Here is a 14,350-nt window from a genome sequence, read left to right on the forward strand (position 1 = left end):
TGAAGGGCACGAGGGTAGAAGCTGGACTTCGAGACATGCAAAATAGAAGGGACAATGCAGGGCTGTGGGGAATAGCTGTCGTCTCTTCTACCCACGGGGAAGAATCAGCCTGGTTGGGGTTAGGCAGGTCCACACAGAGTTGTGCCTTGAAGACTGAAGTACAGCAAACACCAAGGAGGGGTCCCTACTCCAGACCTGGATGGGAATGACAAAGATGATACAAGAGACAAGGAAAGCCTTTGCCTGGAGAGAAAGAAGAGTCCTTGGTAGGGGAGGAGACGAGATGCTATGACTTGATGGGCTGCCCTGGTCTGTCTGCTGTGGAGGGCTGTACGCAGTGGCTGCCTGTCCCACCCCCTGCGGCAGAGGCAGGGAACAGTTAGGCGCTCCCAGGTGCATCTCAACTGCCACGGCATCTCTCAGCCTTGGAGTCTCTCATGTGTACAGTATGCATTTCCTTTAAAAAAAAAATCAGAGAAACAACATCTTGAAAGTCAAGCAGTTTCTTTCCACCTGCCCTGCTCTCTCCTGTTAACGAGGACAGCCTCAGAAGAAGATCCCTTGCAGTCTCTGAAAAAGTGGCCAGCCCTGGGTGACAAAGCGGGGGGTGCTGTGGACACAGTAGTAGCTACTTTGTTAGAGGCAACTCAGGATACAAAAAGATTCTCTGGGCCTGAAATCCCACATGCTGGTTTATGATGCTTCATTTCTAGACACCCTTGGTAAAATCTAGAGTGCAGAAGAGATGAAGTCATACACCCAGATCAGGAGACATTAGCACCTAGGTAAGAGCAAGTCATTGGGTAGGAGACAATGGGACTTACAGAACAGTTGTTGCAGGGATCACGGGCCCTGCCCTGGTGCAGGGTGGGGCTTTTGGATGGGCAGAGAGCAGGAAGCAGTACGAAGGAGGCCCTTCCACCAAGCTGGATGTGATCTCTGAATTCCGGTGGCACTGTATCCGTACCTTTGTATCTCTCATTCCATGTGCGAGGACAGGAGGTGGTCTGGTTCATCTTTGCCTCCTCAACAGTGCCTGGTGGGTGTCTTCCGCCAAAGCAGTATTCAGTAATTAGAGGACTCTGGAGTCAGGCTGGCTGCACTGAGATTCCACTGATATTCATATTTCACAGATGTTGTTTATCCCATTTTAATAGTGAATAAACTGAGGTACAGTGATTTATTCAACTATTCATTCACTCATTCAACAAACATTTATTGTGAGCCAAGATACTGTCCTGAGTACTGGGGAGAGAGACAAAAATCATAAAGCTTGCATTCCAGTGTGGGCAGACAAAAACAAATGATGATGTAAAATGCATAGACAGTTATCAATGCAATGGAGAAAAATAAAGCTGGGAATGGGCTTTTTAAAAGGGCCAGGAAAGCCCTCCTGTGCAGGTGATACTTGAGTAGAGAAGAGGAGTAGTTAGGGAGCTAGTCTTGTGGGAATGTGGCAGAAGCCCATTCCAGGAAGGGCAAGGCCCCAGGAGTCTGGTGTACCAGCAGCAGCAAGGAAACCATAAATTTCTGTGATTTGTCCAGGTTTCAACAACACAAATCTCGAGTCCCAGTCTAGTGCCAGAATTCTACACCTAAAAAAACCTTTTTATTTCATGGACACTGCAAATTTTATAAGTTTTCAGGTATTAGGTTTTTTTCCTTCTATATATCTTTACTTGAACATATTTAATTTGTAAGCTGACTCTAAGTTCTCAACATGCCTATTTTTTAAAAACTGTTTCAACCATTTAAAGAAAATTTATTTATTTGGCTTTGTCGGGTCTTAGGTGGGGCACTCGGCATCTTTCATTGCAGCGCTCAGGCTCTTTGTTGCAGCACACGGCCTCTCTCTAGTTGCGGTGCGAGGGCTTACTTGCCCTGCACGTGGGATCTTAGTTCCCTGACCAGGGATTGAACCTGCGTCCCCTGCATTGGAAGGCGGATTCTTAACCACTGGCCCACCAAAGTCCCTATTTCAACCATTTTTAAGTGTACAATTTGGCGGCATTAAATCCATGCAGTGTTGTGCAACCATCACCACTATCCATTTCCAGAACTTTTTCATCATCCCAAACATAAGCTCTGTATCCATTAAACAATAACTTCCCTTTCTCCTACACCACTATCCCATGGTTAATGTCTACGTGTTAAACATGTACAGAAGTACAGAAATACTTGTGTTGATATATCTGTCTATAAATTTGCTATTCTAGGTACTTCAAATCAGTGGAATCACACTATATGTCTGGTGTATTTCACTTAGCATTTTTCAAGGTTCATCCATGTTGTAGCATGTATCAGAATTTCATTCCGGGGAATTCCCTGGCAGTCCAGTGGTTAGGACTCAGTGCTTTCACTGCTGGGGCCCAGGTTCAGTCCCTGATGGGGGAACTAAGGTCCCACAAGCCGCATGGCGCGGCCAAAAAATAAAAAAGAATTTCACTTCTTTTTATACTTGGATAATATTCCATTGTAGGTATATACCACATTTTATTTACCCATTCATCTGTTGATGGTCATTTGTTGTTTCCACCTTCTGGCTATTGTGAATAATGCTATTATGAACATTGTTGCACAAATATCTGTTTGGGTACCTGTTTTCTTTTGAGTATATATCTAGAAGTGGCAATGCTGGATCATATGGTAAGTCTATGGTTACCTTTTCTGAGGAACTGCAAAAACTTTTCCACAATGGCTGCACCATTTTACTTTCCCTGCAGCTATGGACAAGGGTTCCAATTTTCCCATATCCTTACCAACACTTGTTAGTGTGTGTATGTGTGTGTGTGTGTATGTGTCTTAATAGCCATTCTAATAAGTGTGAAGAGGCACCTCACTGTGGTTCAGGTTTTACTTTTCTCACCAGCTACTAGAAACAAATTTGATATCCATCTTCAATAGATGTATATATTTTTAGTTTTAGCCCTAGTGGCTTTTTGTTTTTTGACTCACTTCTAAATATATACCAGAGATTCTCAACCAGGGGTGATTTTCATTCCAGTCCTCCCTACTTTTGGCAGCTAGAGACACAACTAACTGAAAGAGAGAGTGCTACTGGCATTTGGTGGGTAGAGCTCAGGAATGATGATAAACATCCTACAATGTACAGGACAGCCACTTGCAACAACCTGGCCCCAACTGTCAATAGTGCCAAGGTAGGAAACCCTGGATTATAAATTACATTTTATACAATTGTATATATAATATGTATATACAATGAACTACTGCTTCTGAATTAAATGATTATTAACATTGTGATGATGCAGAAGGCATACCTTTCTTTTTATAATTACCTATGTATATTCAAATTATATATTTAAATATATTTATTGAATTAGTTGCTAGTTAACTTAATAACCTAAAACACAATGTGAGATGAAAATATTGCCATTACTATTTTAAAAAAATTACCATGTTACTGAAGGAAATAACAAATCCAGGTATTAGGCCTTTCATTAAACCGAAAAATATATACTAGGCTCTCTGTTTGGCACTAGTTACACATAGGTGGAACAGGCGGATATGGTCCCTGTACCCACGGAGCACAAGCCTTACTCATGAATATCTGATGTTAGGCCACACATTTTTAAACAGTTTTTTTTTTGATGCCTATCCCCTTTTAAGTTGAATAGTTTAAGGAAACAGAAATTCTTATAAAATGGAAAACTTTAATTGTTTAAAGCAAAGGCACAAGTAAACATTTCAGGTTATCATACAATGTTACAATAAGAAATTCCAACAGTAAAATGAAATACATTATAATTTTGCATCTCTATAGTATATCTAATGTATTATTCTATCCTCTCTTTGGAGTGAAAAGAAGGGGTAGGTAGATCAATGGATTGATGTAAAAAGTTGGATTATAAATAGCATTCACTCCATTTTTAATCAGAAAATTTAATTTCAGTAGAATGAATTAAATTAAAATTAATTTAAAAAACTTACTGTTTCATTAATGACAGAGCAGCAATAATTTTCAGGCTAAAGCTCATTGTTTTCACGAAGTAAATCACTGATTTCATGAAATGTTAGCTGTTGACACTTGGTACTCACACAAAAATCAAGCTGGTCATAAAAGGGCTTTACTAACACACGATTCATACACTTATTTTACTTTAAATCTGAAAATTATAGTGCACTATGTAAAGATAAAGAAGAATGAGGAACCAAATCATTTCTTATGATGTCAGAAATAAAATACTTTAAAAGGTCTAGACCTTGTTTGCAATCAAAGGCACTATCTGGAGAGTAACAAGCTGCATTACATTCCAGAGCTACGAAAAAGTTGTTTTTTCCTTCCCCAAATAGCCAACCAGTTAGTTAGGACTTGGTGTCTCAATTAGTCATCAAACATTGAATGCTTAATATCTATCAATAAAAAGGGTAGAAATTGTGTAAAGTTACATCTTTGACTTATTTTTCCAGGAAGAAAAAATTTACCACTAATTTTTTAAAAGGCTGTTGAAATATTTTCTTGATCTTTAAGGTCTCTGTTTCATCACCTCAATGCAATTTCCATTTTATTCAGGTGACCTGTAGTCTCTCTCAGCATTTCAACCCAGGATGGCAATGACACCAGAAAGTAACTATCCCAAGGGAGTAAGTTATCCTATTACATCCTAAAGGCCAGGAAGATTTTAAACCCTTCTAAGGAGTATTTGAATCAAAGATCTTGAATGAGAAGATTGTCATTTCTAGTTTTTCATTATCCAAATTACAAGAGTCTCAACAGAGTAAGGTTTACTTACCATGATTCTTTTAACAACTAATTCCTAACCAGAAACAGTACTTAGGAAATTCTTTAAGAATATCTTTCAAAGTTTAGAATTGAAACATGGTTCTAGAAAGATGTTCTTACTTTTAAAGTCAAATTATAACACTGACTCAGTGAAGCATAAAGCATAAACCTAAAGGTCAATCAATGATGCATGCTTTCAAGAACAGTGCTAGGATTCTGGTATTCCTTCCTTTCTTTCTCCATTTCCAAAGGCACAGATACCCTTCCAAATTTGTCTATGGCTTCGAAGACTTTGCAATCTAAAATAGCTGGCACACTCTCCATGTTGAATAGTTATAAGTATAGAATCCAACAGGAAATTTTAGGTTTCCAAACCATTAGCTCAACAGCAAAAGCAAATGGTTCAGTCTTCTACTTGAGACAAACTGAAGAGGTAAACCTACATTTTAGAGTATCTAAATTAAGGTCTGCAAACTTTCTCTAAAGGGACAGATAATAGATATTTTAAGCTACTCAACTTTGCTACTGTGGCACAAAAGCAGCCACAGACAACATGCAAATGAATAAGCATGGGTATGCGCCAATAAAACTTAGACCCTGAAATTTGAAGGTCATATGATTTTCATGTGACACAAAATATTATTATTTTGATTTTTTCCTCAACTCTTTAAAAATGTAAAAATCATTCTTAGCTTGTGGGTCATGTGAAAACAGGATGTTGGCTGGAACTGGCTCATGGGCTGGATCATTCGGATTTCTTGATGTGGGGGGTCAAAGCAATCATGTGGCCATGAATCATCTCATTTCACTTGGGCATCAACAGCCTCTAGACTGACAGCAATGAACCCCAAAAGAGAATCCCAAAGGCACCAGTCAGACAATTCTAGGAGTAGTATCTATGTTCATGAGCTGCGTAAAGCTTATGAGTGTTGATACTTGCATATCTATACATATAGATATATATCTACATAATATATTCAGGAAACAATTTAAATCAAACTTATTTAAATCACATTAACTGTCAGAAAAGCAGGGAATTGAGAAATTCATTAGCTGAGCCTTTTCAAATGCTTTGGTGTCCGAGCGACTTGGATTAAAATCTTGGCTCTGATTACTTACTAACTTGTGACCACAGGTAAATTACTTAACCACTAGAATTTAGCCTGGAGCTATGGAGACAATAGGCATGTTTTCAATCTTGTTTCTCAAGCAAAACGGCTATAAAGGGTTTGCTGGGAAACTCTTGCCTACGATGCACCGTAAGGCTTAACTCCTTGGTTTAGACAGAAAACTATTTTTGTCTCTTCTGTTCCATTGTGTCATGTAATTTTTTTTTCTCTGCATGCAACATATCGTGCAAAACTGTACCTCCATATTTACCGAATTCTACCTTCCTCTTATTCTTGAAGGTTATTTATTTTTTTTCCGTAGGCTGCTGATGAAAATGAGAGTAGAAAGCATCCAGTCAACACATTTTTGTAGTCTTTCCATAGTACAAGTGTAGTTTGGGTGTTTCCTGTAATTTATCAATGACAGGCATTCAGTTTTCTGGGGAAAAAAAGTCTAGATAATAAAGAATTGGTAGGAAAGGATTCTTATGGCTTGCTTTATCTATAGATTAGTAACTAGAGAATCTGAAGATAATGTTTGTAGATTATTTGCAGATACAATTGCTGTGTATTGTGGACCTCAGTCCATTGATTAAATTATATTAAGTAGAATATTAGCACTAAGTAATGTGTGCTATTACCTCTCTAATCATGAAAAATTTATTAGTTACATACACATGAAGTAAAAGATTTCATCAATAGTGTCTTTGAACAAGCATCAGTTATGAATCTGCTACTGTTGAATGCTAAGCAAAATTCTAAAGCTATTAAAATATTAGTGTTTGGTTTTATTTTCAATTTTCTTTTAACCTATTATTTACAGAGGTCCTTTTATAATGCTGAAGGCAGTCATCTTGCAACAGATACATTCTCCACATAAAATGTTCAATGTTGCATGGTGCAGATTTATAAATATGTACAAAAACCCAGTATATTTGTAGTTAACTTACTACTCTGACTGGTAGGCAACATACAGAAGCATCAGGTGCACATAAAAATCTGAAATTAAAACAAAATTTAGAATTCTCAAGACAGATAACCATTAATTTGTGTTTATAAAATTATGTGAAAAAAAGGCTTTGCGTTTGGGAATTTTCAATGACCCACTAATAAAGCAGTAATTTTGGTTGAAAAAAAAATTCCCCAAACACAAAAAAACCAAGATAAATCAGATGTATGTCTCGGTCAAATGTGTGTAGACAGCCACCCTGAAAACAAACTGATAAACATAAATATACAATTTGTTCACTGAGCATAAAGTATTGCACAAGAACAGTTTTGTCTGAAGAAAATTCAATTTTCCACAGTTCTGAACTTCAAAATCGTTCCCACATATAGATATAATTGCATTTTCTAAACAAGAAACATTAATATTTAGTAATACTGCTAGAACCTTATTTTTCCCATTAACCATATTCCACTCTACTTTATAGCAATGGTAAGTCAGTGGTGAAGATTTGGCAAAGATAAAAAGGCAGTTAAGATTGTAAAATATATATATTTATATATATATACATATGAAACAGATATGTTCCAAAAACCCTTAGTCATGATAACTGATCCCTTAAAAAAATCCACAGTCTAGGTCACAGTGATGGTCAGACAGTGGTTGAGTACGACTCGCTTCTCAGGGGCCGCTCCTTTTGAACCACTTCACTGCTCTCTCTGGTCTTCAGCGCACTGTCTTCTGCTTCGCTTTCACTACCATCTGCCACAGTAGGGTCCAAAGACATCAGGCCAGATTTTCTGTGCAAAGGAAAACCAATGCCACTTTCCTGTAAGGAATTACCTATGAACTCTTCATCAGAGGAATGGAATGATTCATCATCTCCTATTAAATGGCTGACGATGTGGATTCCATCAAAAGGGGGTTGGCCGGAGAAGCCCCTCTGGCCTTTTAGGCACCTGAGCTGTTGAAACAAAATCCAAGTTAATATACTCAACTTGGGGAAATATACACACTCCAAGAAAGCAAACATTTCATGTTTAAGTAAGAAGATACCCTGATCTTTTTCCATTTATGGATATAAATAGTAACTACCAATTTTTTAGTGACTCTCACGTGTTACGCAATGAGCAGATAACTTATTTTAATTGAATCACCACAACAGTCCTGTGTGGTTGATTTTATTACCTTCATTTTAGACATTAGGAAATAGAGACTCAGGTAGTGTAGCTTGCTGAGGACACATAGCTAATACCCAAGTTTAGATTCAAATGGAACCTTTGTTATACTAGAGATAACATGAACTCCATGTGCCCATCACTTAATTTCAACATCTAACACATCATGGACAATCTTGTTACAATATGCCTCTCTTGTTCCTGGATTGTTTTGAGGTAAATCCCAGCCATCCTACCAGTTCACCTGCAAATATTTCAATGTACATCTGTAGAAGATATGGACTTAATAAAGACAATACTCTGAACTATCACACACACTGTCTTAGAGCATGTCTCCATAATTTTGTGAATGATGATAATGGTTTACAAATCAATAAAATTTGCTAGGAGTCTCCATCCTGTTATAATATCCTAAACACCACCATACCACTATCACTCAATTAGGGCAGAAATGCTTCTTCCCACTATTGATATGTCCTTCTGTGTAGAGGGAAGGCCAGTGATGTATAACATTTTTGCCTTCTCTCCCCTATTCCTCCCAGAGAGAAGGAGTGACTTCTTTCACCAGGGGTAGGGAAGAGGAATGGCACATATTGCTCAGCTCTTTTCCCTCTCTTTCCATCTTTGGGAACCAGGTTCTGTTTCTCTATCCCTGGAATTTTATAGGGCCATACCCTTGTGTGGGAAGGGCTATGCAGATCAAATGCCACCTATTACTCGGGGGGGGGGGGGGGCAAGTCTGACAAATTCTAGAGTTCAGTATTGAAAAACCCATTGTTGCACACATCAAAACCACATTCTCCCAAACCAGTTTTATCAGTATTAAGGGTGATTTCTTTTCATCATCTGCCACTTCTTTGCCTAAATTCCCACAAATTCCCAAACCCACCACCATAGATACTACCACATCCACTATCATATAATTAAGACATCAGCTTCTCCTCAAGGGCTTATGTTTTAAATATAAAATTTAATTTTGATATTATCACCTGTTTATCTCATACACCATGAATTTTCTCCTACGACAAAGTAGAAGAGTTAAAAAAAATCCAAAACAATAAAAACCATTAACTATCAAAATCTACCTTTATTATCAAGAATTTGCTAAAAATATACTCCATGTCTCTTGTCCTTATCATTACTATCAACCTGCAATTTTGTTTCTCCAGGACAAATTCCTGGTCACTATCTTTCGAATCTTGAGATAAAGACAATGTGAAATATTCAGGAAATATTACATACACTTTCAAAACTAACGGTTCTGAGAGTAAAGACATTACAGCTTTGCCATAACACCTCCTAGCTTTCCTGACAGACTTCCAGGAAGAAGTGAAGAAACCCTAGTACTTCCCTGTTGGTATGTGACAATGGGAAACAAGAGGGATGCTGGGACTCAACACAATGATGTCTGCCTCAGGTAAACCTTCAGCCATTAAGAAATTCCTGTGCCCTAGGCTAAGAGAACATCATAGTGAGGTACAATGTAATTTAAGTAAAACCTTCCTCTTTGGCATAGCAGAAGGGATATAAACTTGGATATAAACTTGGAGTTGAATCTTTAGGGAAAGGGCACAGAGCACCACAAAGACCTCTCCGTGGTTGTGATACACACTGCATTACTACAACTGCCACACTCTGATGCAACATCCTATCACCATATTGCAACACATGATTTATAGCTCCAAGTGCAAAATTAAGTCAGTTGATGTCTTCCTTTTTCTTGTCCCCAAACCCTTTTTGAAGAAATAATATAGAGCACGTGTCTTCCTTCTTCCTGGCTATAAAGGAGGAGTATGGCGGAGGAACCACAACTTCCCAATTGTTTGGAAAGCTATGCTTTTCTTTGCTCTACCAAAATTTATTGCAATTAAAACACTGTACCCTCATAACAAATGTAATAATCGACCTCAAATATTATAGAAAGTGGACTACAGATTGAAGGGTCATTTATTCAATGTCAAAGGAGATGCAATTATTGCTTCTTTGAGAACTGCTAATGTAGAACAGCGAAGACATCGAGAAATTTTTTGGTGGAAAGAAGAAAACTGTGAAGGTAAGGGACGGTAAAACTGAAGCTATATCCTAGTTATCCCCTGGACCTAGGAGTGTGCATACTGGTTCTGAAAGGGAAGAGGCCTGTGGTAGGCCCTGAAGGTAGACATCTGGGCAAGGAATTCCAGGGTACTGAGTACGTAGAGTATGGTCTCAGAGGGGTTAGACTTCAGGTGCGGATGTCCTCTGGGAGGGCATCCTGTGAAAAGGGGTTTGGCTGGGAGAGGACCAGAGCTGGGCCCTCTGAAGTGCTGTCTTGGTTGCCTGCATCTAAGAGCTGTACTGCTTACCCTTATTACTAGACTCTTGGGAATTAATTATATTTAAACAACAACAGAGACTTCCCTGGTGGTCCAGTGGTTAAGACGCTGTGCTTCCACCGCAGGGGGCATGGGTTTGATCCCTGGTCGGGGGAACTAGGATCCCGCATGCCGCATGGTGTGGCCAAATAAAAAGAAAGAAAAAAGAAAGAAAACAACAACAACAAAAAGCAGACAAGTAACCTTCTTAACCCAACCCCCCTAGAAAAACTTTCAGGGATATTACCAATAACAAACTTAGATTAGCATATCTCAAAACATGGCCCACTGATCATTAGCATTAGGATAACCAAGTATGCCTATTAAAAATGTAGAATCGCTCCCCAGATTTAAGGATCCCAAATATGGAGAGTAAAACCCCAGAAACTATATTTTTTACAAGCATCTCAGGAGATTTTGATGTATTCAGAGAATCACTGTGGCAGATCCTATGTTCAAACCAAATGGGGCTGACTCAGAAAGGAGTTGATTTACCTGAAATGCAACTATCAATTATGCAGGACAAAAGTGCTCCTGAACTATGGACATCTACCTGTTTGTGTCTGGTATACACAAATGGACACAATCTTTCAGTAGTACAACCAAGCTGTTCTGGGCCAATTCTACTATCTGGTGTTTGAAACAAGGAGTGGTCTGTTGAAACCTCTTTTCCTGAAACTTTCTTCTGGTCTAAGGGTAGAGTCTACGAATGTATATGTTCAAAAAAGCTGAGTAATTTTGATGTACATCCTAGGATAAGGACCACTCTTTAGGCAATTTTTTTTGTTTGGTTTTGTTTGACATCTTTTTTGGGTCAATCACAGGATAAAGAATCTGACAAAAGCTACTGCCTTTTGTCTTGAAAAGTATACATACATACTAGATGGAGCATACCCTTTTGAGGCCCACTGTCTTTCTAATTTTAGGTTAAAGACTATAGGAATATCTTCGTGACACTGGGAACAGCAATGACAAAAACTTCAATTGTGAAATACACTCATATCGTGGAAAAGAAAAAAATGTATTATTTTTCTGGGTGAAATTAGACATAGGTTTTAAAGTCAATGAATGTGCCTAGAAGTACTTTTGAGATTCACCAAGGAAAAATAGGCACCAGGAGTCGCTAAATTGTATGTAAAGGGATTCAGGAATCTCTGGATTCCCCAAAGAAGAATCTCAGCAGGATCATCCTACAATGACGGTCATAGTCAATGAATCCTACCCAGGCATTCAGAACTTCCTGTCAGATTTTTAAGTTCTTTAGTCTTTTTTATTTTTTTTATTTTTGGCTGCGTTGGGTCTTCGTTGCTGCGCGCTGGCTTTCTCTAGCTGTGGTGAGTGGGGGCTACTCTTTGTTGTGGTGCGCAGACTTCTCATTTCAGTGGCTTCTCTTGTTGCGGAGCATGGGCTCCAGGCACGCGGGCTCAGTAGTTTTGGCCCATGGGCTCTAGAGCACAGGCTCAGTAGTCGTGGCACATGGGCTTAGTTGCTCCGCGGCACGTGGAATCTTCCCGGGCCAGGGCTCGAACCTGTGTACCCTGCATTGGCAGGCAGATCCTTAACCACTGCGCCACCAGGGAAGTCCTTAAGTTCTTTAGTCTTAAAGTTTGCGTAGAGAGTAAAGTATTATCAGACATTTGAGGAAAGCATCTAAGAGAAACCAAAAAAAAGAAACTAGAAGTTAACAGGCTATCTGTGGAGAAGAAAACTTGATGCTGCATCCATGTAAAAAAAAAAAAGTGATATTCTAAAAAAGGGTCTTAGACATAAATTTCTCTGACCTGAAAGACATGTGCTTTGAAATTGAATAAGCTGTCAAGTGCCCAGGACAATGGATAAAAGTAGACCTATACTACAGTACATCACAATAAAATTTCAGGACACTGGGAACAAAGAAAAGACAAAGTATCCAGCCTAAAACAACAAGTTTTACATAAAAGATTAAGAATCAGAATGGTATCAGACAATTACAGCAATGCCTCCAAAATTCTGAGAAAAACATTTCTAACCTATATTTTAAAAAGTTGTAATTACCTTAAAAAAATTTTTTATACCCATACAAACTATCAATTAAATGTGAGACTAAAATATGAGTTAAAAGCTTAAAGGACTTGAACCGGAATCAGATAAATCCTTTTTATAGTTTATCTTCCATCGTTTTTCTCCCCCTGCCCCACACCGAAAGGTAGGTGATATGCTCCACCAAAATGAAGTACACCAAGAAAGACATCCTTTTGTTTTTGATCCAGGAAAAAGGAAGTCTAATACAAAAGTGAGGCAAAAGGAATTCCTACAATAATAAAAAAAGCTCCCAAGATGACATCTATGCAGGCCTCCAGGCAGTCAGACCTCTTTGAAGAAGAACAGCAGGCCAGAGGAAAGATTTCTTCAAGAAGGTGAAATTAGTAGTACACGTAAATTGTTTGAAAAGAAAAGATTAACACATAACAGGAGATTTACACTGTATTAGAGGAGAGTTATGCATAAGAGACCACACCAAGAAAACGAAAAAACTAAGACAATCATTTGAATAAATGTACGCAGATAAAATGATCACAATAAGACACTATTTCCATACAATTGAATGCTATTTGGCAATAAAAGGGAATGAAGTAGTGATATATGAATGAACCTTAAAAACATTAAGCTGAGTCAAAGAAGCCAAATATAAAAGACAACATATTGCATGATTCCATTTATATGAAATGTCCAGAACAGGCAAGTCCACAGAGACAGAAAGTAGATTAGTGGCTGCCTGCGACTAGGGAAGTTGGGGGAGGACAAAGGGAATGGCTGAAAATGGACATGAGGTTTCTTTCTGGGGTGATAGAAATATTCCAAAATTAGATTGTGGTTATGGTCACACAACTCTATAAGTATACTAAAAGCTACTGAATTTTACACTTAAAATGGAAGAACTTTATGATATGTAAATTATATCTCAATAAACCTGTTTAAAATAACTAGAGCCAGAAAAACAAACTCTCCCCAAAACATTATTTTTCAAACTTCCCTGATAAGACCATCTTGGAAATTTGTTAAAAATAAGATTTTCCAGGCCTGTCTTTGGTCTACACTCTAGAGGAGAGGCCTCTAGGGAAACTACTCAGGAGCTTTAACACACACACACACACACACACACACACACACACACACACACACACACACACACACGAAATGTACCTTTCTTAGGAGTGGACCCCTTCCAAATCTTTGAGTAGGGTCCTGGTTTCTCTCCAAATGACTGAGTCTGTACCAGTAATTCTTTCTGGTTAGAAAGTATCGCATGGTGTCACACACATTGGAAAGGTCCCTTTAAAGAGATGAAGCGTGTACTAAAAGTATGGAGGCAAGAGAGAGGTCTGAAGAACTGTTAAACAGTTTAATATTAGGCTGCTAGGGGTGTTGGGCAGTGCAAATTGCTAAGTCAAAGAAGTCAATCTGAAAAGGCTAAATACTGTATGATTCCACCCATATAACATTTTGGAAAAGGCAAAATGATGGAGACAGTAAGTAGACCAGTGGTTGCTAGAGGTTCAAAGAGAGAGAAGGAAGAATAAATAGGTAGAGCACAAGAGATTGTTTGGCAGTGCAACGCTTCTGTATGATACTGTAATGGTAGATACAAGTCATCATACCTTTGTAAAAACCCACAGAACGTATTGTACAACACAAAGAGTGCATCCTAAAGTAAATAAGGACTTTGGTTAATAAAATATCATATATCAGCTTATGTATGACACTAACACAAGATGTGCATAGGGAAAACTGTGGAAAGGCATTGAGGGGGTGTACCTCTGCATTTTCTGATCAATTTTTCTGTAAGTCTAAGACTGTTCCCCAAAATACATCTATCAATTAAAAAAAATGAGATGTTCTGTGGTATTCTTCTATGACCACAATGCTATAATATCAAAACTGCTTGAGAAAATTTTGAGAGTATGTTTGTTTCAAGGTAATGTTTAGGCTCGTGTTCTTCAAAAAGATAAAACACAGTAAAAAGCACACAAATTTTAAGTGTACAG

At 38.3% G+C, this 14,350-nt stretch overlaps 1 protein-coding gene across 8 annotated transcripts in view; it reads right to left on the reverse strand.

Moving 5' to 3' along the window:
- Nucleotides 1-3,651: 3,651 nt before the first annotated feature.
- The window catches only part of EVI5 (ecotropic viral integration site 5), a 214,386-nt gene continuing 203,687 nt past the window's right edge, over nt 3,652-14,350 (reverse strand). For 7 of the 8 annotated variants that reach the window (XM_067726948.1, XM_067726950.1, XM_067726944.1 and 4 more), the window contains one exon: nt 3,652-7,760. In XM_067726948.1, the coding sequence (XP_067583049.1) occupies nt 7,449-7,760 (312 nt within the window). In that variant the 3' untranslated portion in view covers nt 3,652-7,448. The remainder of the gene's footprint in view (nt 7,761-14,350) is intronic. The other variant, XM_067726949.1, reaches the window with a different exon arrangement.

The sequence above is a fragment of the Pseudorca crassidens genome, chromosome 2, assembly GCF_039906515.1.
Source record: "Pseudorca crassidens isolate mPseCra1 chromosome 2, mPseCra1.hap1, whole genome shotgun sequence".
Classification (NCBI taxonomy): domain Eukaryota; kingdom Metazoa; phylum Chordata; class Mammalia; order Artiodactyla; family Delphinidae; genus Pseudorca; species Pseudorca crassidens.